Raw genomic sequence first — 23,436 nt, 5'->3', positions numbered from 1 at the left:
CGATTGGACGGCAGGGAAGCTCCGCCCACGCTGATCGGGTAGGCGGGGGGGGCGGGGCAACATCATCTCTGTCGTAAAACATCAATCTTCATGTGCAACCGAGAATCAAACTATTGTAATGACATGACAGAGAGAAATTGATTATACTTTGTCGACTGTATTGTCACACAAACGAGGGGGGGGGGAGAAAAAAAAAAAAGGAAAAATGACGACTCAAAATATTGCGTTTCTAATTCTATGTCGTCGACACTTTGGAATTTTGCTGAATCGCTTGCTTTCAATGACAGTAAATGGAGATATTTGGAGTAGCTAGCTTCCGCTAGGGATGGCCACTAGATTAGGGATAGCGACTCAGCAGTTTTGAACAAATCTCAGGATCTTGTATTCCTCATTTAAAAGAGGCTTTTGTCTTCTTTTTTTTTTGCCTCTAAGATTATACAAGTGGACAAACAATCCTAACTCCTTTGCATTAATTATTCCAAAACAAAATCTGAGCATGAAACATTAAAAGATCCTTATGTGTTTTTTTTTAAGTGAGAAAAAGTGTCTGCCCTTAAAAAGAAAAAAAACATGTGCCAAGTTTACTGAAAGGTGAACTTTGGCGCGGGAAAAACCCGGCGAAAACGCTAATGTAACACCGGCGCTAATCCCCGTCACGATTAAGTGCAAATCGGATTAGGATATGTGACATGTGTGTGTTTTTACAGGTGCAATAGAAACAGTGCGAGAGGGGGAGACTTCCAAGTGCAAGCTCATTATTAAGGCCAAAGAGAAAAAAGGCAAGGTAAGATGTGTTGCCGTGCAAATACTGCCACACTCGTTGATTAAACCTCTCACTCTAAACTGCTTCATAATCCTGCCTGGAACTCGGCCTGGCAGATTATTTTGGGTGGGGGAGGAGGGGAGGCAAAAAAAATATCCACACCGGATAGTTTCCAAATGAGTGTCAGTCCCAACACGGCCTAATATTTCCCAATCCCTCGACCCTCAAGATGCAAATTCCATCTTCTTGCGCAATCATTCCCATATCAATGCGATGTTCACAACAAATAAAAAGTGTGTAATGGGGACCATTAAAGGGGCCCAGTTTAGAGAGGCAGGATTTAATTTGCATGGCAGATTAGCCTTCCGGTCCCACCGGTGGGGCCGTGGCCTCGGGGGCAAAATCGCCTCTTTTCCTCGATCTGTTTTTTTTCCTTTTATTAATAGCGCTTTCAAATCCGTCGAGTCGATCGAGTGATGTTGAGTGTAATCTGATTTCAAATTCAGCACGAAAACGCTTAATGGGAGGCCGTGGCTCCGTGCTGCTTTCTTTTTGATGCGAGCGTTGGGAGACGGAAGGGATAAAATAAAAAAATAAATCCTCCAAGTTTTTTTTTTTTTTTAGCCTGACACTTCATGGTCAGCAAAATGTACTTTATGCACATGTACAAAAAGAATCCCAGAGTGTTATGTACAAAATAAATACATGTTACATCTCCGAGGCTAGCTACTTCCAAATCCCAGTGGAAGAGTGAGATTGAAAAAGAGAGAAAGCACGGATGGAGGCTTTTTTTTTTTTTTTGGTCTCTGCCCCCAATGCACCGACCGGTCTGACTGGGGCCAAGTTCCGCCTCAGTGCCCCGGCGAGCCTCAGCATTACACAGGCAGGCGAATACACACACACACACACTCACAGCTGGGGTTACCAGTTATTAGACAGCGAGAGGGGAGAGTCGACTTTTTTTTTCACAAAATCACGCATTCATAAATACATTTACGGGCTTCTGAAGCGGCCGCAACACATAACTGAGTGACATGGAGTCGCTTGACAGCTTGAAACGGCCGATGGAAGACACAAAGAGTCGCTATAATTGGCCGTGCGGGCCTTCTGTGGCAACACGGAGCCGAATGTTGCCGTAAATAGCGTATTAGAATGGAAAATACGGGAAAATCGGATTGGGTTAGGTTTATTCTCGCTGCTTTCATTATTACCTGCAAGCACCCGGAGGGTCGTGTCAGATGACTGACGATTTCTTCGATGTGACTACTTATGCGTTGAATCGCCAAAACATTTGGTGTTACTTTAGAAAACAACATCTTGGCCCCTTTACAGACCAAACCAATAACTGAATCATAATGAATTGTTGTTTCTGTACTGTCAAAAGATAGAAATCTAAAAAAAAAAAATTATCCGATTCACCGTTTAATAAAAAATATAACTGGTAATTAAAAGAAGGGTTAATTGCACGTATTAATCATTCTTAGACAGTTAAAAAACACTTTTAAAAACTTCCTTCCCGCCCAGACTCACAACATTCCTTTGCAAACGTTATACAAAAGAGGCACAGCATGCTTGCTTCAAGTCACTCCCAGTACCAAACGTTTCATTAAAACTGACCCTTAACAAAATAAAATCAAAAGAAATATACGCGTTTACATTCCAGAAAGCTCAGCCAGATCGGGAAATTTTCTCTGATGAACGTCCGCTAGCGTAATGCTAACATGATGCAAAAAGGCTATAAATATCAGCAAAGCTTATGATAAACCTTCAAACGACCTTACACACACACAAAGTAGCAAAACGTACAAACAAAGCGTACAAAACTATTCACAATATAGCAGGTGCGTAAACCACGAAGCGCGATATAGCGGGGGCATCACTTCCTCCATTCCGCCACCTTATTAGCATCGAAGGCAACAGCGGCGGCAACAATGTTTTGCGAACAGTTCATGCATTACCACTCCGGGGAGGGTTAGCACCATGCATCCCTGCATCTCAAACACACGCGTACACACACGTGCTCCCCAGTGTGATGCTCTGAGAAGAAGAAAAAAAAACAACAACACAACACTGCTGATCAAAGCTGCTCAGCCCGCCTGCTATGCACTCGAGGGGGGGAGGCGTTGATGTTTGAGATGCAGGGAGTCTCAAGTTTGTCCATCCCTGATTAGTAAAAACTTTAGCTCCTCCTAGACTGTTGCAGCTGATACGCACAGTCAATACCATCAATTAATTAATCGATTGATATGCCCCGTGGAATGACTAAGCGTGCCCGTGGTGTTGTTTGATTTGCAGAGCAGGCAATTAGAGGCTCATTGCGACATCACTTGACTGTATTCCTTGAACACACACCACAATGGGCCACGTCAAAGGATTTGTCACCTTGGCGCCGTGCTTTTCACCAGCCACAATGGGCGAAAAGAGGAAGGGAGGAAAAACTCGCAATCCTCCTGTGAGGATTTGGCAACTTATATAACTCCCAATTATTTAAACTTCTGGGAGCCTTTTCTTTTGCCGGGCCTCCCCGTCTGTTTGCAAGACTTACAAACTATCCGCGGTGAAGAGCGCGTAATGCCTGTGTGCCCACATGACTGGCGAAAAACACTCGTGCTCTTTCTGCCCCGCTGGGTCCCGCTGCATAATGGGGGTCTTGAAAGCTGTGGGCTCGCAAGAAGGCCTGCCTAACAAAGCCTTGGTGGCTCGCGGCGACAAGGAGAGAGGCTGTTGGCGAGCCGGATGCCCGAAAAGTCCGTTTGGGGAGGGGCTATGTGGGATGCGGTGGCGGCGGCATGACAGGGTAAGGTTTTGATATCTCGGCAGCAAAGGGGGGGATACGCCGTGTTGGTCTCTAGTGAAAGTACACAGAGTTGGAAGGAGACGTTCACAAATTGGTTGGACAGGATTCCTTTCAAACTGAAATTCTTTTAAAATTGACATTATATAAGATCAATATGGCCTTAAAGTATTTCCACATCCTTTTCATTCAATCGGAAACGCCGGCCACAGCCACCCCGTCGGTCACCATTCACTTTCCGCTTTCGCTCCACAGGAGTGAACCCGTTTACCTGATGGGTGGTCTTAGAGCGGGCTAAAATAAAGCCCCTGCCATCTAAGTGTAGAGTAGCCGCTAATCCGATTTCAGGAAACAGTCAAACCCACACATCCAACACCGCTGCACCCTCCCACCAACCCCACAGTGGCTTTCCACTTATCAGTTTGTTCCCTTCTGAGACATTTGCAATATATTCAGTGTGAGGCCACGTTGTCTTAACAGCGCCCTCTACTGTCGAATGAAACTGACGTCAAACTGCCTTCGGGCTCGCATTTCGACCATCATAAGACCGAGCCCAAAAACAAAACAAAAAAACAGGTCAACTTGCAATATTCAAATATTTTACGGATTAGACTACGAAAAATCGAACCGCAACAGCTGCAGTGTTGGATATGGGCGTGGCCAAGTGAGTGACGTTAGAAACACAACTCACGTCATTAGTGATTACATGTGGAACCTGAATTTATTATTGGAGTGTTTTGCGTGATGTTAATTTGTGCATGGAACGCTGACTACTTTCGGCTGAAGGAAGTCGTAGGATTGCTTTTCAGAATAAGAGCATAATAGAGGAAGTGCTACGCTACCAGTTTAAATGACGCTAACAGTGTATTTGATTATTATTATTTATCCCATATTTAGGGTGAATTATGAATCTGAATTTGTCAATTCCTCCTTAACAAACAGACCTTTGACTTCTTGAAAAAAATATTTTCTGGCCTTTTATTTAGCGTGTGCATCTGGCCCTTTAATAAGGTTGCACATACAGTATTACCTGCTCGCCGGCAGGTCTCTCCTTGAATGTGCCCGGCCCTCTCCGAGACGTTATAGAAGCCAAACATAAAGCAGTGTTTCATGGTCTTGCGGCTTATCTGGCCTCTTAAAGTATGCGAGACATGCCGGGAAACAAAGGAGCGTCTCTGTACGCTCACCACAAGGGCGAGCGTATCCCTTTCACGGGCCACACATCGGACTGCGCTCTACACCTGGACGGAGACGTTCCTTTAGCGCAGCCCCAAAAAATACCTATGGACTGAATATATAAACTCTAAAACTGACAAGGGAGGCCTTAAGAAGTCCAATTGAAGACTTGATGGGACCTTTAGGAGGCCACTTGGGTCAAAAGGAACAAAATGCTCACCAGGTTGCAAATCAGCCCTTTGTTGTTTGCATCTGTGGCATTTTTAGGACCTTTAAATAATGGATTTTAAGCTTAAGTGTGTTTTTTAAAGACACTAAAGGTTTTCAAGACTCCAAAGATGCATGGAGATCCCTAAAAATAAAAACGAGTTTCATTACAATGACTGAAAGACTAGATGGGGACATTATTGAATTACATTTTATAGGATTTCAAATTTGGGGTTACATGCATTCGAGGAGCCATTGATGCAATTGTGTTTTTGTCCGTTGAAATTAGATGTGAAATTACAAATTGATTGTAATTATTAGGCCACCACACAAAGGCACTGAGCCTTGTGAATCGAACTATTTGCGTGTGCAAATGAGAGAGAGGCCTCTTCCATGACCCATATACGGCTCTGCGGTGAGGAGCAAATGCAGTTTGGAGAAAGCATGGCCTCAGCTGGCCAAACAGGAGCAGTACAAGCCAAACATTCATTTACAGTGGCGCATGAAGCAAACTCTGCTTTAGTGGTCAATAATATGACAACACAAGTCCCTAAAAGTCTATTATGTAATATACATACACACATGACTGTGAGTCTGTGTGCGTGTGACATGAGTGGATCAGTGTCACAGCTGATCCCTGGTGTACTGTCAGTGAACAGAGACCCTGAGGGCCTTTTTTTTTTTTTTTACGACACAACAGTGTCCATACGGCATCTGTCAAGTTTCACTGTCACTTTGTGCATTGGGGCATGCATATTTTGTGAATACATCTGTGTCTTAACATATACAAATGACATAACTTAGGAGTTTCTCAAGGTACGAGTCCTTACCCTGATTTCTTTTATTTTTATTTTTTTTTATTTGACTTGACACAAACTTGGTCGATTTTTCCATCATTGTCTAATATTGCAGCATCTTACTGAGTCCTTTACAGTATTAGCAAAAGTACTATTCTTCTTTGTTTAAGTCTGCATGACTATATTACAGCGCCTCCTGGCGGTCAAGAGGGCACACTGTCGTACCATAATGAATCGAATTGCAGCATTAAATCATGACACACGAGGTGGTTCTAAGAAACTGTGCTATTTTTTTTCTTTTGTTTTCCCACAAACACACAAAAAAAATAGGGTGGAACAGATTAATAACATTTCCATTCATTTCAGTCCAAAAAAAAATGTTGTCACGCGACACCTTAAACTCAAGTCACCGACATTACATGATTCTGATTACAGAGTCCGATTTTTGCTTCGCTGGCTATTTCTACCTTCAGTACACCTGTTGAGTGCACTTCCTTCCGACTCCCCCCCCCCCGTGTTTATTTTGTCTTCTCTTGACGAGCGGGTCAATCTCGTGACTGCAGCTAATGTTGACCTTGGTTTAAGCCTTCCGCCACAGTAGCCGTGCTCCATAAAGAGCCGGGAAAGACTCGGAGTCTGGTGTTAAAAGCCTTCACTGTCGAAGTTACGAAAGGTAAATAATGATTTGGATTGTGGCGCTGCGCCATTGTGCTTAGGTTACCTAACTTCCGAATAGCCCACGGCAATAAACGAACATCATATGAATGGAAAGTGGAGTTTTGCCTGGATAGTAGCTGACCACAATCTGTTTTGGACAGCCAGCCAATCGAGAGCCAGCTATTGGTTTGTAATTAAATGTGTCTATAATCATCCAATTAACATTAAATTAAGATAGCAAATCGGCGACCAATAGCAAGTCGTTGCAGAATGAATGATGGGCTCGGCAAAAAAAGACATGATGGGGAGTCGATAAGGAATGTCCAGAAGTCTATTTATTAAGACTTCAACGTTATACGACGTCTCGAAACAACGGCTAAAGGCGAGGCATTTATTTGTTTGGCACGCAGTGTGCTACTGAGAAAAGTGCTGAGCGGACGCTTTTCATAGAAGCGCTGAAGAGGAGCCTCTTGAAAAGGCACCGAGGAGCTCGCCGGCTTCCTTGAGTAGACACAGACAGACCGCTCCAGGTTAACTGGGTTTCTTAATGTCGCCACGCCGGCCAAGTTGCTTTCAGGGGGTGAAAGTCAAAAAGGGCCCGGTGAAAGACTTCATCGGCCATTAGTGGAAGGGCTAAATGGCTCTCCTGTGAGCAGGACGGGATAAAGGGCCTCTCCACACACACACTTGCTCAGACAGATTAGCAAGGTGACGCTCGTCTCGAGGACGGGAAATGTTTGTACGCGCACAAGAGAGCACTCCGAGCTCAGTGGTGTCACCATTACGTGCATCGCCAGGAATTAGCGCAAAGCTGTGGCGAGCCGGCAATTAAAAAAGCTCACACTGATGCATTATTTGGGGGGGGCTGTAGGGAAAAGGGGCGAGGGAACCACACGCGGGTATTTGACCCGGCGCCTCCATGCAATTTGAAAAACAAGTAAAGCCTCCGAGGACGTATTATAAAAAGCACAAAAACACATTGCAACGCATCTTGATAATTCAATGGGCAAATTGATACTCATCCTGGTGTGCGCACAATGGGCACTAGGGGGCGGCATCCTACATAGACATTATACACATACAGTCGATTGGATGATGGGAGAACAGAACAAGTGTCAACTAAACAGGTTATATTAGGTATTTTTGGCAGAGATAAAGAATAGACGCCTGTGAGTATTGTTCTACAGTCTGTTTGCATGTGAGAAAAATTAATTAAAATGATTAATTATTATTATAATTAATGTGATTCTTTATTCTGATTTTAATTTGCAGTAACTACATTTGCATATTTTACTTTTGTTTTTTGCAAGTTGCCATCGTGTCTTGAAGAAAAATAAATAAATAAATGAACGTCCTCACTTTTGAAACGGAGGGAAAACATGGGCGTAATCACAAGCGTATTGCGCTGTTGCCAGTGCCCCGACCCTGATTGCATTGCAGCCAAGAAGTCAATGTTACATGCTCAGTTAGCAGGTGAAACCAAGCAGGCAGATGTGTCTGCAGCCTCAGTAGACACTCACCGGGGCCTGATGCTGCCAGCCCGCGTGTGCGACACACTTCCTAGCCAAGTCGGCTGCTCGGGAGCCATGTTGCTGAGCAGGTATATGTGCGAGGAATACACAACATGACAATCGGCGATATCCACGAGAGCAAACAAAACCTCCAATTTACACCCGTACATGGGAAAATGTAATTTTGCTTTGTTATGAGCAGTGTATACAAAATGAAGGAGGAGCGGATGTATGTTGGCTATAGGGCAGAGAACACAATAGCCCTCCTTCTGAGGGTATGTAACTGTAGACTCTCATAAAGTCCCGGCCCGCAAATAAAGAGTCACGCTCGGCTCGCGTTTCAACAACAAGGGCCGGTATTATGCAACTTAAGCTCTGGTTTGAAGAAGGCCATCAAATGTCAGCGAGCAGCAAGTGCACGCCGCACCGATTCTGATGCTACAAAATGTCCGCCCGGTTGGATTTAGTTCCTTAATTCATATTGCACAAATCTAATATGTTTAGAATAATGGAGCCACATAATACGAGAAAGAAACCATTTGACTTGACTTCCCCTTTAACTTTATATACTGATGCTATATTGATGCTAATCACTGCCTACGTTAGCATTAGCCTTATGCTAGCGGTCGACCTGGTTTTTTTTTTAAACCACATACTTTTCTGTGTGGCAGTAAAGTTCTAATAAAATAAGTCAGAAAAAAAAGAAATAAGTCACAAAAAGGGGCAGTGAACTGCATCTTTCATTAAAAAAAAAAAAAACTTCCCTTCAAACATTAGTCTGTATTGTGTCAATAGTTTACAAGCAAGCAATGACCATAGGAGCTTTTCTTTGCGTATTTCAGGCCTCCCCATTGCTTAAGGTTATGACCCCACTTTTGAGTTTTCCCGGGGCTGTTGGGTTAATGAAGTAACAACAAACTGGGCCTGCGGCTAATTTGGAGTGGCACTTCCTGCGCTCCCCCCTCCCTCCCTTGTCTCCACGAAGACGTATTTCATTTTCTCTTATCTCTGCCTCAGTCATGTGGCTTTCCGCATGGACGCCCATGTCTCCCCCAGTTGCAGGACTAATGGAAACTTTGTTAATGTCATTAATCTGCCGAGCAGGACACGTACCAAACATGTTTAACCTTCCCCGGTGTAGGCCGCCGCCGACAAAGGCACAGTATATGCAAAAATTTGATATTAAAAAAATATATATGTAACGCTGCAAAATTTCATTAGCAAAAGTCACAAACTTTGCCTTTTAGCAATAATGATAATGTCTGTCTACAAGTATTGCGCCACCGCTTGTGTTCAAATAATTTTGGGGAGGGGTTCAACTTGGGATGTTCCACTGTATCTGTGCTATTTCTTTTCCAATCAGCCTCACTTGAGCGAGCGGGCCCTTTGGACATGACAGCACGCTCACTTCCACCATGCACATTCAAACAATGGCAATGTCAAAAGACTGCTTAACGACTAATCAGGTGGCTGTGATTCATTCCTCATTCAAAGCCCCCCCGCTTATTCACACATTCCAGCCGCTCCATGAATGGACACTCTCGACCCTGTGTGGCATATACTTTCATTCATAAAGAAGAAAACAGGAGAAGAAGGAGGGGGGCAAGGTCGTGGTGTTGAAGAGGAGAAACCTCTCTGGAAGGATGGGTAACCCAGGGGACATTATTTTCTTTTGTGTGGCACTCAGCTTATGGGGCCAAATGCCAGCAGGCTTACTCGCACACTGTCTGTCTGTGTGTGTCCCTCTTTCCTTTGCTCACAGTAATTAGGAGGATCTTAATTGAGAAGGGGTTTATTAGTGTCGGAGGAAGGCTGGAAACGTCACTTTAATTAAGGGGGATTCGCCAGACAGCTTGTGTGGCGATGTCACCCGTTTCATAAAATCCTTGTTTGGGCACAACAAGGAAAATAGAAGTGGGCCTTTAAAGGGAAGGCGGGGGTGAGGGAGAGGAGTTGGGGGGGGGCTTTCCAGGGGAGGTTGTCTAGACCTGCCTTCAGACACAGAAAAGTTAGTCTGACCCCGGCTGAGCATCCAGATGACGGTATTATCGGCGGGGAAATTGTGCGTGTGCAACGCGTGACGCAGGATCGGCCCAACAAACGCTTTAAACTCTTCCATTCAAAAGATAACCTGCCGAGAAACATTCCAAAAGGGCGGAGGTGGGGGGGATTAATTTATTCGCGGCATATCCTATGGCCACTCATGCAGGATATAAAATCAGAGATTATTTCCTGCTTGGTTAACCCGCATCCGGCCGGTCGCTCGCACAAAGCCACTCTAATGTTACCATTAGTTATGCTCCTCTGGTGGCCAAAAGATTGATCCCAGACACTTGGAATCCAATAAATGTGTACATGAATGGTGGGGGGAGATAACGCCTTCGTGGCAGATAGCGAGAAAAGGGGCGATGGTGATTGAAAAAAAGCATCAACGATATTAAAGTCGTTTTATTCGGTTGGACTTTTCAGTCTTTTTCGATTTGACCTACGAGGGCCCCGACTGAAAACTCACTGAACACCCCCCCCCCCCCCCCCCCTAAGACCATCAAGTCCCACAAGTGAAAGAGCAACTCTCAATGACCACAAAAAAAAAAAGCCAACATGTACTCACTCATAAAAGCCGGTGTTGTCACAGACATCATGGGGCTATAAACGTAGTCTTCCACAATAACCGCAGCTGCCGGGATCCTGCGCTGGGAATCTGATAATGGGCCCGAGGGGAAACGACAAACGTGCGCAGGGAGCGGGGATTGTCTGCAAGACAGATAAGAAAGTCACAGGGATGCCTTATCAGCTGGTTTATGGGGTGTCGCTATATGGTGAGAAACACTCACCTGTTTGGGCAGAGAATTAAAAAAAAAACAATAAAATCAGAGCATCACTTGTTATGCTGCACTAGGTCATTTAGAACAAAATAGACAATTAGAAAATTGGAAAAATTTGCACTAAAAGCGAAATTAAATTAGCAAGTAATAAAATACTAAACGAGTACAAGTTAACAAATATACAACGCTCCATAAGCAATACAATGTTTTATTAAAAAAATAAAATAATGTGCCTTACAGTACAAGACATACAGTACATAACTTTTACAATGTTACTTCATTCAGTGCGAGTCATTTTTTGACTTCTTATACTAGAAGGAAAAAAATAATTTATATTATTTCCCACGGCACTAAATGTTGAGCCAACTTGAAAGTCAACCAGCGTCATCTAAGCAGATGGACCAAGTTCGACTTTGGGGTCGCCACCAGTATGCTCATGATGGTTGAGTGCACGCTTCCGTGTGCGTTTGGGCGAGAGCGCGCTGGAATGACTGCAAGCAGGTTTCTTGACTAAGATAAATGGCCGCTAACGGGGACAACGCAGAGGTGATGTGCCCTGTGGCGTTCACAAAAGAAATGCTGGGGAAAAACACTTCCTGTGTAAGCACCACATACTGAGCCGATTTTTAAGACAACACTTAAAAAAAAATTCACAAATTGCACAAAAATCACTCAAACCAAACAACCATGTTGATTGTTTCGGTTACAAAAGCACATTTTGCAAATTTCAATTTTCCAGCAGCTTTGCCTATCAGATAACAACTGCAGCTGTTGAATAATTCATTTTTTTCCTTTTTTTTTTGTTATCATCTTCAAGCAGCTTGTCCAAACCGCACAGTGGGGGGAAGAACCGCAAACTAAATTTCATTGCAAATGATTGTCGCTGTCTAAGTTAACTTCTGGATGAAATAACATTTCTCCAAAATGTATATTGTATAAATAAAATGTTTTCTGTGGGGGGGGGGGGGTGGGGGGGGTTGAGGGGGGGATTGTCTTCCACTCACGGAAATGATCAAAACAAATGACAATGTCTGAGACGGAGGCCGCAAATGTCTGACAGCCCTTTTTGCACAACAGATGTTTTTACAGAGGGGTGTCTTCTCTCCGCTGAGCAGTCTCACACATGAGAGACCCCCAAAAGCTGCAGATAAACGTCCAGAAAATCAACATGTAAATTTGTAACTGCCACATCTCAGACTGGCGACTCCCGCACTTCGTTGAAGCGAGAGAGGAAGGGGGTGCATATCTGTATTATGGACTTTACATGCGAGGCATGGATTGCGGATTTCAATACAAGAGGGGGGGGAAAAAAAAAAAAAAAATGTTATGTGTTATGGTGAAAAGATAAGTCTCTATTGATCCAGGTTGTGGGCAAAGGCTGCACTATTGACAGGAAGACAGAAGACGCGGAGGGGCGATATTTCATACATTTGCTCTGTTCACTCCATCACTGTGAAAGGGCTGCTTTTTTTTCCCCTGTGCTGTATATAATAACACATGTGCTCTTTATTTCCCTCAGATCAATGGTAATGTGTGTGGGGGGGGGGAAAGATGGATGCCGTGGACAGGTTAACCTATCAAGTGGATGGGAGGCACACGGACCGAGACAAAGAGGGCCCGTCCCATTTGCTGACACGACGCTAACATTGTTGCACGTAGAGTTGGCTCACTTATATCAAATGAGCGGATCATGGTAATGATAGATAAATGTCGTTTTACAATATTGCAAGACGTGGTTCAGTTGTCAAAAACAGTCAGTTGTAACGTTACAGTACGTTAAGAAAAAAGTCGCTCGAAAATGAAGCCTTTGAAAAATGTTATGACGGTAAAACAAAAAAGAATTCAAACGAGTAATATGAATATATTGTTTTGTTGTATTTTTCTTGTAATCTTTTATCCCTGACAACATTTTATTGTAACCACAAAATATTACTTACATATATTATAGGCAATATTTGTAATGTACTGTATCTAGATTAGCCAGTCTGCGTAAAATTAACAAAATGGTAGTGTTTGTTAGCACAAATCAAATCCTTTTTTTTTTTTTTTTTTTTTTTTTTTTTTTTTTTTTCTTTTTTTTTTAACGGCACAAATCAGTGGTGCAGAATGCAGATTTGAAACATAAATTTGGGCAGTGAAAAATACAGGCAAGTATGTTTGGGCCACAACGTACGGTGGCCTTTAAGGGTCAGTCTGCTATTTCATTATCAAAAATAAGATCTGTTTTGAGTCACTAAACACTTAAAACTAGAATCTGGTCAATACAAATGCTCAGGTTGGTCAAAGTCAGTGAATCTCTTGTCCCTTCAATTCTAAAAGCATCATTAAAAAAAATCAAACTCTTCTACCAACTTTGACTTTGCCATTAACAGTTTGTCGCAGCCGCACAATAGCATTTCAAATGGCTTCCAGAAATGAATTAGAGAAGAAGATTCTGATTAAAGACAGACTATGATTAGGAAGGCAAGCTCTTATTGCCAAAGTTCTGAATAATTAAACCCTTCTGTGCTTGAATTCACACTGTAAATGACCCTTTATGATGCTCCCAGACAGCTACACTAAGTGAAATTTGCTTTTCAACAAACTCGCCCCGGCAAATAATGTGCTGATAGGATCTTTCGCGTGAGCGTTTCGGCAGAAACCATCGAATCATCGGAAGCCATTATATTACGGATGCGATGTTACACGTTGGCTCGGAAAATACAATAAAAATCCAAATATGAAGTCACTCTAGCTGAACTGAGAATTGTACGTTAATAGAATAACAGAGCTCCAGCAGACAGCTCTGAGCGTTATTGTCTAAAGTTGGGTAAAGGGTAATTAATTTGGCTCATTCAATGTTTTGTTGATGAGGATTGTCATTTCTTTCTTTTCTTTCTTTCTCCACTCTTTGCTCAGACATCCACGCAGTCGGACCCCGGTCGTCATTGTCTGAATGTAAATGTGTCAAATATTCACATGCGGAGGCTCAACATTGTTGAATGATGATAAAAATGTCCACAGCTCTGCAAAGGCGCCATTAGCACGTGTTAAAGTTTGACTTGCGCTTGTAAGAGTGTTTTCTTCAACGTTTGTGTGCCAATGACACATATAAATCATTGTCACTTACCATACCATTAGGGTTACACTTGTAACACATGGCTTGCTTAATTTCAGCTTGTAAATTGTATGCAGAATATAAAATAAGACAAAATGAAAATGTTACATCATCTGATTGTGCTCAAAATATTTCCTGGCGGGAACTTTTACTCGATAAGAACTAAATAGTAATCTTAGTAGCCTTCCACATTCAGCTCTGACGAAATTATATATGTACAATCTGTAGCCACATCATTAACGTGAAGAGGTTCACTTCTTATTCATAACTCTATGCTGCCACCTTGTGTCTGTAGGTTGCTATTGCGCCCTCTAGTTCTGATGCATTATCCACCTACTCATTGCAACTCAACACTTTACATTCCCCTAGTATATTTTGCAAATATAACCTGCACAACGCAATTGGAAACAAAACAAATACTGCCCAAAAAAAAAAGACCTCAAGGGTTATTGAAAGTTCTGCCAAGTTAGATGCCGCATTGAGCAAGCGGAGAACAAAAAGACAATAGAATGAAATATTAATAGGTGCATGTCTGCATTAAAAAAACAACATAGGGTAACTGAGAGCGTCGCTGATCTTGCCTCAGATAACATCTAACTCATGAAGTATGTATAGGCAACTAGTAATCGGCATTACTCGAGATCCAGATGGGATCCCATACGACACTTCAGTTATAATAGCAATAGTTTAATTTTAATAGCCTTTAAATGTTTTTAGTGAAAAGAAAATACTCACCAACCAATCAGAAAGAGGGGAAAGTGTGACGTCACTATTCATATGTGCCCTCGGCTGGCTTTGACCATCCATCACCGGGGGACAGTTTCACCCCTAAAATGAGAATATTTCGGGACAGTCAAAAACACATGACGTAGTGGGAAAGTATATTTCAACCAACAAAATGTCCTTTTGCTTTGTTTTTGCACGTCAAAACATTTGCATGCATTTTGTGCTCCGCATTGGTTGAACTGAGCTGTTTACAATGCGAGGAAATGACGTCCCAATGTTGTGAATTGCTAATAAGCTTCCACAATCACACTGACAGCCACTAGGAGTCCACAAATTCTACACAAACACTCTTCTCAGGAATATACTTGAAGCAACGTGAGGGCCCTTGATGTCCTCACAATTTCGGACGCAGTAAGTCAACTCGAAATCGATGTCGTTTTGATTCAGAAGCTGCTCGCTTTGGTTAGCCTCTTAGCTGTTAGCCAATGTGCTAACTAACAAAACCCCGGTAGCCTTTTAACAAATATAAACTGACCAGTTATTTCCCGTCCAAGCTGATGGTTGAGGTGAAGGTTGACGTCGCCAAGTGAGCAAAAGTTGGGGAAACCCTTCCGTCGTTGTACTAATGCGCTGTAAAAAACACATACGAGCTTAGCATTGGGTTAGCATCGCATCGTCGCCCACTTGCTAACTGTTCTAGCTGAGAATTATTGCTGGATGACAAACTCTCCACACGTGCACTGATTAACGTCCTCATTTCACATCAATAAATGCGCTTTATATGTTTAATTGAGACTGTGACATGTAGGCAAAGTACTTTATTGTTAAAATTCGAAGCTTATCTAAAGCCAAAGTGTCGTAATAAATTGTTTTGCAACTTGTTCATGTAAGCGTGCCCTATATGGTCTGACGGCAGTGTGGGTGCACTTGGTATGAGGTCAGCGGGACCACTCCCACGCATATAAGCCTGTGTGCATTTCTTTTCTGTAGTTAGAAAACCACCATGGACCTCCACAAAATCATCCACGGTGCGTTGCACGACTTCCTACAGTCTTATATCCCCGATGCAGATCTCAGGTAAACTTTTTGCATTTGATCACTTTATTTGAACCGTGTGCTTTTGTTAGTAACGCAAACTTTCTATATGCAGTGCACTTGATGATGTCCTCTTGTCCTACATCACTGGAGTTTTGGAAGATCTTGGCTCCCAGCAAAGTGTTGAGGAGAATTTTGACGTGGAGGTCTTTGGCGAGATGCTGGAGGCGTACATACCGGGATTTGCGGAAATTGACAGGTCAGAACATACACAGGTGTCAAACTCCAGTCGATCCTGTATGATTTAATTTATGTGAGCTTATGTGAAATAGCTTTTTTTTGTACAATATAAAAGAAACTAAATGGCTTTCAAACATCACTTTGCACTTTCAATGGAGTAAAGTCCCTGCTGTAACTGAGTATCTTTATGTTGCAGTGTAAAAGTGTGTGAAATGATGTTTAGCCTGGCGTCCACGCTAGCTACAGCTCGCACTTCAGGTACTTCTTAGCTTTTGTTTTTTCATCGTGGGTAGCCTATTGATACTCGGCACGTGTTCCTTTCTAGTGGACGGAGAAAACGGCGTGCCAAAGACGGTAGACGGCTCGTTGAAAATCGCCCCCCTCTTACCGAATGAGGCCCCATCTGGCAGGGAAATGCAATGCCTACAAACACAGACAGAGGGCGCCACAGCCGAGGTAATTTTCTCCTCCTATTCATTTCAATGGGGATTGTTTTCATGGAAAATGTTTCAAGTAGTCGGGCCTGACCTGTGCACATTTGCAGCTCCCCGTGTCCGAATTGGAAAGCCAGGAGCAGCACCTTCTCGAGATGTTCCCCAAGTGCAGTCTGTCGGAAGCCCGCAGCGCTCTGTCCATTGCCAAAGGAGACATGGAGGAAGCCGTGCGCCTCATCATTGAGGGCGATGTCCAACTCAGCCCCACTCCGCTCAATGTGAGTGTCGCCATTTTGGATCATTTATCACCTACGTCGTGCTAATGTTGACACTTGGAGGGGAAAAAAATAACCTACTTTCCGTGGCCTCAGGTAAATCAAGGGAAGAATATCTCATCAGTGGCGGATCACAAACTGAAAGAAAGCATTCTTGAGAAGTAAGTGAAGCAGTTGAGTTGATGATTCTAATTAGGTCGTTTAATCGCTTATTTAATGGTCACTTGTTGCTAGGAAGACCTCACCAGGCAGCACAAAGCAAAACAAAAGTAAAATTATTCCCTCCCCCTCGCAGGTACATGCTGGTCGACAATGAGGAGGACAAGAAAACGCATCGACCGGTCGCCCCTAAAGAGGTAAAGTCTGTCCGCTGTTCGCAAACGCGTTGCCCGTTTTCACGCGTGCTTTGTTTTCAACTGCGGCAGGCTCCCAAAAAGCTGGTCCGCTACCACGGCAACCAGGTGGTGAGCACCAAAGGAGAACGCTATCAGATGGTAAAGAAGAACGAGACGGACGACATGAAGAAGACCTACGTCAGCCTCAAGCCGGCTCGCAAATATCGATTTCATTGACAGCGCGGAGGGGCTGATATCATCTTGACCTATTTTGTTTTATTTATACAATCGCTCTGGTTTGAATCGGATTTTTTCTTAATCAAACACGATGTTGTCATGGTCCACAGTGCTTTTTTTGTTACATTTTCTTCTGGAATATGTTGCATATTTAGTACCTGACTGTTTTTTAACGTTTGTGAGTGTTGAACTGAAGCAACGGTGTTTGCGCGTATATTAGCTATTCGCTACTCGCAAATTCGCCACCAAAGCCTTGTATCATGGAAAAGTAGTGCTTTGGTGCCATCTTGTGACATCTAGTTAGAAGTATAGGTCGTTCGTGGCAGATTACTATAACAATTTGTCAAGTTCTAGTGGTGCTTTATATATTTTCCTATTTCAAATACTTGTCACTGACATTTTGTTTGTTTTTGCCGTAGCGCAAAAAACAACAGACTGACTTCTGATCGTTTGCACTGTGGTTTCCCTTCAGTTAAATAACGCATTGTTATATTATGTTACAATATTGTGAACTCGTGTTTTGGAGCACTCCATGTTTTAGCTTTGCGGGTATATTTATTATTAGATGACTTTTCTATTATTGCACCGTGTCTCTGTATTTTTCCAAATGAAATATAAACTAGATAAATGTTGGTGCCTGATGAAAAATGTCAAAATTGTGGTTTTATCCAAAAGGGGGGAAAAAAATAGATAAAGCCACAAATTTTGACGTTTTTTTTAGACGATAAGCTTGAACAAAAGTAACGATTGAAGATGCCCAGAACTCAATTGTGATTTTACTGGAGTCTCTTTAATTCCTAATTAAATAACAGCAGTGGTGTTTGTGACAGATCTGATGATCGGTTTTACTGTGCCGTGTGCGGTGGCTCTTGACTGAACATGTAACTCCCTTGCTTTGACGAAAACGCACAATTTATAATAAAGACTAATTTTGTAGACTAATTTTGTTTCTCTGTGTTCATTTTATTCTTTAATTACAGAAATAGCACAAAAAAGATGAGTTCCATTCAGTAAATAACACCACCAACATAAGTCGTGTAAAAAAAAAACACGCAACTCCAAATTTTGTGAAATTGTTTCCATCCATATTCAAACTACAGAAATGAAAGGCAAAAACAAGTGAATCACTGCAAATTCTTATCCCAAATTTTTTTTTCCAGTGTATCGGATTGCTCTTGGTAACAATACAAAATTTGGAGATAAGTGCTTTCCTGTGTCGTAGCACGTTTGACAATCCAAGCAACTTGGGAGCAGAGCGCAAACAGGAAGTGTAAACAAGCAACAATGAGTCCATTTGTACGATGAGCTTTGGTGCAGCGGCGTTGAGGTTTTTCTTTTTTTTCACGGCAGAGAAACAGGTTCTGCAGTTTACGTCACACACAAACCGCCATGAAACTAAACAAGCAGCTTTAAACCCGATCATGGGTGCATCCAAAGGCTTAAAAATGAGCCAAACAGTAAATAACCTGAATGTTGGTGTCATCGCTAAACATATAATCTGCATTTACAATTTTTTTTTTTTCTTTTAATGATGCTTTTGCTAATCCTAATCCAATAATCTTTGAAGTATAAATCCAAAATGATGACGTACTTCACACAGTCGCCTACTTTTGAATATATGCGATACATATAAATGACCGTACTTGGATTCATTACCGCGCCAGACGTCTCTCCCACAAGGCTGCGATATTTTCTTTAGCGTTAAAATAATTCACCTCACGTTAATTCATTTGCTCTAAATTCACCTTGGGGGAAACACGCTTTAATACTGTTTACTATAAAAATGGGCAAATATTACAGTTAGCATTATAACAGTTACGCGTGAGGAAATTTTTAGCCATTTCACAGAATTTAGTAGGAACTTGTACCAAAACAAAAAACATCCTCCATCATCAATAATCACATTTTGTTTTTTTAAATTTTAGCATTTCCACCGAGCTCATTATTGAGAGTGATCGGCAAATTGCACCAGCGGTACTGGAAGAGTCACCGAAAGGCAAGGTAGATGTATTTTTATATCTTAGCTAAGCTAAGTGAGCTAACACAACACCAGAGACACACTTCCCGTGAACTTAACTAGGTTACTTATTTGCCTTTGTCAAGCAGCCACAGCAATCTAATAATTAAACGTACAGAAAAGTCAAACTGCTTTTGAACCGTTAAGCTTGACACCCCTATTCCCTTCAAAGGCGAGAAAAAAAAAAAGGCAACTTCATAAGTACAAGCGGTTCTGCTAGTGGTTTGTCACAGATTCCTCCAAAAGCGATCAATCACTAGTCGCTTATTTATTCTTTTAAATGAGATATTCTGAGAACACTGCTGGTCATAAATAACTAACCAAAACACGCAAAAAAGAAAAACGTCTTGTTCAAGTACGGTCAACTCCCGTGAGACGGGTAAAGACGATGGCACCGTGAGAAGCGCGATGGTTTCAAGATAGCCGCGTATTGCCATGCAGCGACATAGTCCGAAAGTCAAGATGGCGCAATTTCAAGGCTCACCCTTCTTGTTGGGATCTTCGTATCGTCCTGTGATCATGGTGTTGAGCAACGGTCCCACCTGAGGAGGAATAGACACAGACAAAATGGAAGTCTCAAAAGTGTGACACGTTGGTGAGCCATAACTAAAAGTAGAAAATGGGTTGCTGGCCGGGTCGGACATGCGGCGAGGGATTTTCACACCATGTAGGTGACCTAAATGCAAGTCTGATTCTGCAGTGGTTCACTGTTTTAACGGCCTAAAAGGAGGAAACAAAGTGCTTACTTGTCGAGGGTCGCCAAGCGCTTCTCCCAACATCTTCTCGATGTTCCTCATGATGGCCACCTTCTGGTGAGCTCGCAGTGGGTAGTCTATCCTCTTAGGTGTGGGTGCTCCCTGAACACAGACATCCAGATCATCTCCATTTTACAAAAAGTTAAAAAGTTTGACATGACGAAAAATAATTTCAGCAGTTATGCTATCTGGCTAGTTTTTTTAATGCTGTTTTGATCTCACACATTTTGGCATTAACAAAAAAGTATTTGACAAACTCATTTCAAGGCCCATGCTTTTGCTAAAATTGCCCCTGCCAACATGGCCGCCACAGAGGCACATCCATGAGTTGAACTGCTAAATGGCTGCTTTAAGATAAATGATAGCGTACGTAACAATACATACATACAGGCATATATTCTTTATGCTCTGCGAAGAATGTCCCCAAGTAAAGCCGTATGGCTGTATTATACTGCCCCCAGGTGGCCAAGGCGTGCACAGCAGCACCATGTCCATTGAAGTGGAGCAAAAATTAATCCGTTTTTTTTTTCTTCTTCAATTTAATTATGTGATTAATCCAATTCTTTACAAAGTAGAATATGAATGATATTTGATGAAATCATTGCACTATTCAAAACTCCTGAAAATGCGTACTTTGTACCAGAAGTTGACTGTGATTGTCACGCCACCACTCAGCAGCGATTCTATGTGATGCCACCTGTTGGAAAGACAAAAAATAAACAAACTACCAAAAAAAAACCTCTTCAAATTTTTCAAATATATATTTGCATCGTGAAAATCTTACCAATACATGGGGATGTAGAGCACATCTCCTGGGCCCACAACCGCCTCATAGCCAACAACGTTTTGAAAATTGGGAAACCTACTGTAGTCAGGGTTGTCAAAATCAACCTAGAAATGACAAATAAAATAAAAACTATGATCGTGTTATTCTGTCTTCATTCTTGACAGTCAGGGTAGCGCGCATTCTTGTCAAGAATATCAAATTTGTTCATCGCGACTTACTTGACTCTGTCTATCGCAGGGATGGTGGACAGGGTACGGATAGAGACACTCAAACTGGTCGGGAGGAAAAAGGATGCATCTCTTGTGGCCTTTGATTTGCGCAAAGAAGTTCTGCTGCTCGTCGTAATGCGCCGGCGTCACGTTGCCTGGAGAAGATGACATTGTCACAAAGGAATACCGACGAGGAAGCAAGCGCGTGGGAGAAGCCAAACCCGCGCACCTTCCATGCCTATGAGCAGGAGGTTGGATGTTAGCTGGCCCCAGTTCATTTTGGCCTGCTGCTTGTTGATCCAGTTCCAGTTGAAACCCAGGAAGTCCAGCACTATCTTCTTCCCGACCGTGTCGTTGAGCGTTTGCTGTAGGTACACCCTGGCCGACGGAGCATATGATGTCATAGAAAGGCTAACGACGGCTACGTCGTTAGACATGCTAATGGGACATTTTTGAGACTCTTCAAAAGATAAAAACTAACCGCTCTTCGCCTCCCATTTGCTGCACTTGCTGCATCCTCTCCACAAACTCAGAGAATTTCATCTCAAGTCGTTGGGACTTGGGGACAAAGTTCTCCACGTTGGCCATTTTCTTCTCGTCGTAGTAAAGGAACTTGTGGTTTTCCGCCATGTAGACGGAGAAGTCGCCGTTGCCGATGTTCTCTTGGAGGTAGGAGATGTCCCATTTGAGGGCAGGGTACACCAGGTTTGTGTCTGTTAAAACCACCGGCTCCTGCAAATACATACATGGGGTACAAACTTATTGATTTCTAATTGTTTTGGGGGGGAACTTTTAGGTATTATGAGTGGTATCAAACAGTCCTACTCAAAAACCTCACAAAGATTTTTTTTAATATTTAGAATTGTTTATTTTTCTGGGATGAGCCACCACTGTTCAGGTCGTTCACGTTTTGTCACGACTCTTTTGTAAGTAAAAAAGAAAAAGAATAAGCCCCTGGTAGTGAATTGGCAACACTGCTTCAGAACACACACACTTGGACTGAGTTATGATGTTATGACAAGTTGGAATGCCGATACACTAAGAGCGGCTTTCTCCACGGTGCAAAGAAAGCGTGCCTGCCAATGGACACCATCGGACACCGTTAAGTTGTGGCCTACGTGACTACGCGAACGTACAACCAAGGCGCGCTCCCGATGCCGCAGGGAGGAAGTTGGAAAACGCGCACCGTGTGAAAAACATGTTTCACGATACGGGAGCGCGCAAGGAGTGCTTTGTGGATTGTCAGGATGAGTGTACACAAACGCAGAAGAAAATAAAGACGCCCATTAACACGAGCTTGATTGTGATTGGTTAATTCTTATAGCCGTAAATTAAATATTTTTGGGCGAAGTAAACAGCATTTAAAAAGGGCGGAAAGTAACGAAGAAAGCTGTGATTTGGGTCATTTCAACTAAAAAAGAAATAATGCTTTTTTTTTTTTAAACATGCTTAAATCGTGTGACTTAATAGACTTTCTTCTTACAAGGGGGCTGGATAGCAGGTTCAAATTATGCATTTGGCACTATTCAGATTATCTTTAGCAGGTTTGGGGATGATTCGTCATATGATGTAGCACATTTTAAAAACAGATGGGAAATATAAATAAGTCGAAACCTGAAACTATTTAAAGTGCCAGTGCAAATAAAGATCAGATGTCCTAGATGACTTTTCTTACAAAAGCCTCAAAGTTTTGTCCTATTACTAACTGGATATAGGTCACAGTGGAAAACAACAAACAAATGATCCATGTTAATATTAATGGTCATATTAATGCTTGTTGGCTTCTTACCTCGTTGTTGATGAGAATCTCGGCTCTGGGGTCGGTATGGGACAGCCTGGGAATGGGCTTGGTGGAGAACGTATACCTCCGCAGCTGAGAATCGTCCCAGACCGGCTGGTGGATGCCAGAGAAGCCGTCGGTGGCGCTTTCGTTCGCCGCCGGCTTCTCAGCCTCCACGACGGTCGCCGCTGCCATGGTCGCTGGGTCGGACCTGCCTGTGCCACTCCACCAATTTCCCCCCCGCACTGTCCGTCCTCTTCTCCACCGATTTGGGAGCTTTTGTCCTTCGCTCGCCTCACTACCAAGTTGCACTCCACCGTGACGCTAATATTTGCGTTTTTTGGTCGATAATTCCTCAAATGATACTGAAACGTCAGCGAGAAGGGACACTTGTCTCCGTTGAATGGGTGTTTACACACTTGTGTTGACATCCGGAAAACAAACGAGATTAAATGCAGACGATGTAGCAGAGGTCCCTGATAAATGAAACAGCGACATCTGGCGCAGGGGCGAGGTAATGACACTCGCCTTTGTTTTGTTTTTTTACTTTTAAAAACGTCCATCCACCCAATGAAAAGTAAAAGTTGACAATTAGACAAAACCAAGTCAGAGTATCAGTGTCAGAGTATTTTTTAAAGTAAATATAATAAAATGTATTCTTTAAAAATTGAAGATTTAATAAAAATAAGTGTGTTTAACAATGTTTTATCCCCCCTGCATGAGCATTCTGAAGACCCTCGCCCCAAATGTAGAATTTAAACTTTTTTTTAACTTTTGAA

The 23,436-nt window shown here is 42.7% G+C and overlaps 2 protein-coding genes and 1 long non-coding RNA gene across 3 annotated transcripts in view; 1 reads left to right on the top strand and 2 right to left on the bottom strand.

Annotated features, from left to right (window-relative positions):
- Positions 1-15,611, bottom strand: part of LOC133158760 (uncharacterized) — a 130,836-nt gene extending 115,225 nt beyond the window's left edge. The window contains exons 1-3 of the long non-coding RNA XR_009715284.1: positions 15,089-15,611; positions 14,563-14,655; positions 10,517-10,659 (exon numbers count right to left, since the gene is read on the bottom strand). This is a non-coding gene — a long non-coding RNA (uncharacterized LOC133158760). The remainder of the gene's footprint in view (positions 1-10,516; positions 10,660-14,562; positions 14,656-15,088) is intronic.
- On the top strand, positions 14,804-18,051 carry cuedc2 (CUE domain containing 2). Its single transcript, XM_061286155.1, has 9 exons — positions 14,804-14,964; positions 15,544-15,630; positions 15,704-15,847; positions 16,025-16,086; positions 16,154-16,284; positions 16,373-16,540; positions 16,634-16,698; positions 16,833-16,893; positions 16,963-18,051. Exons 2-9 carry the CDS (start codon positions 15,557-15,559, stop codon positions 17,107-17,109), a joined length of 852 nt encoding a protein of 283 aa, XP_061142139.1. The 5' UTR covers positions 14,804-14,964; positions 15,544-15,556; the 3' UTR covers positions 17,110-18,051.
- Positions 18,052-23,100, bottom strand: hif1an (hypoxia inducible factor 1 subunit alpha inhibitor). Its single transcript, XM_061286152.1, has 8 exons — positions 22,667-23,100; positions 21,359-21,609; positions 21,107-21,255; positions 20,887-21,032; positions 20,666-20,772; positions 20,515-20,578; positions 19,873-19,983; positions 18,052-19,668 (listed from the first exon to the last, which is right to left on the bottom strand). The coding sequence occupies exons 1-8, from the start codon at positions 22,850-22,852 to the stop codon at positions 19,600-19,602; spliced, it is 1,083 nt and encodes a 360-aa protein (XP_061142136.1). The 5' UTR covers positions 22,853-23,100; the 3' UTR covers positions 18,052-19,599.
- Between the last annotated feature and the right edge of the window lie 336 nt (positions 23,101-23,436).

This window comes from Syngnathus typhle, linkage group LG8 (genome assembly GCF_033458585.1).
Source record: "Syngnathus typhle isolate RoL2023-S1 ecotype Sweden linkage group LG8, RoL_Styp_1.0, whole genome shotgun sequence".
Taxonomy (NCBI): domain Eukaryota; kingdom Metazoa; phylum Chordata; class Actinopteri; order Syngnathiformes; family Syngnathidae; genus Syngnathus; species Syngnathus typhle.
This window is presented reverse-complemented; position numbering and strand designations above follow the sequence as displayed.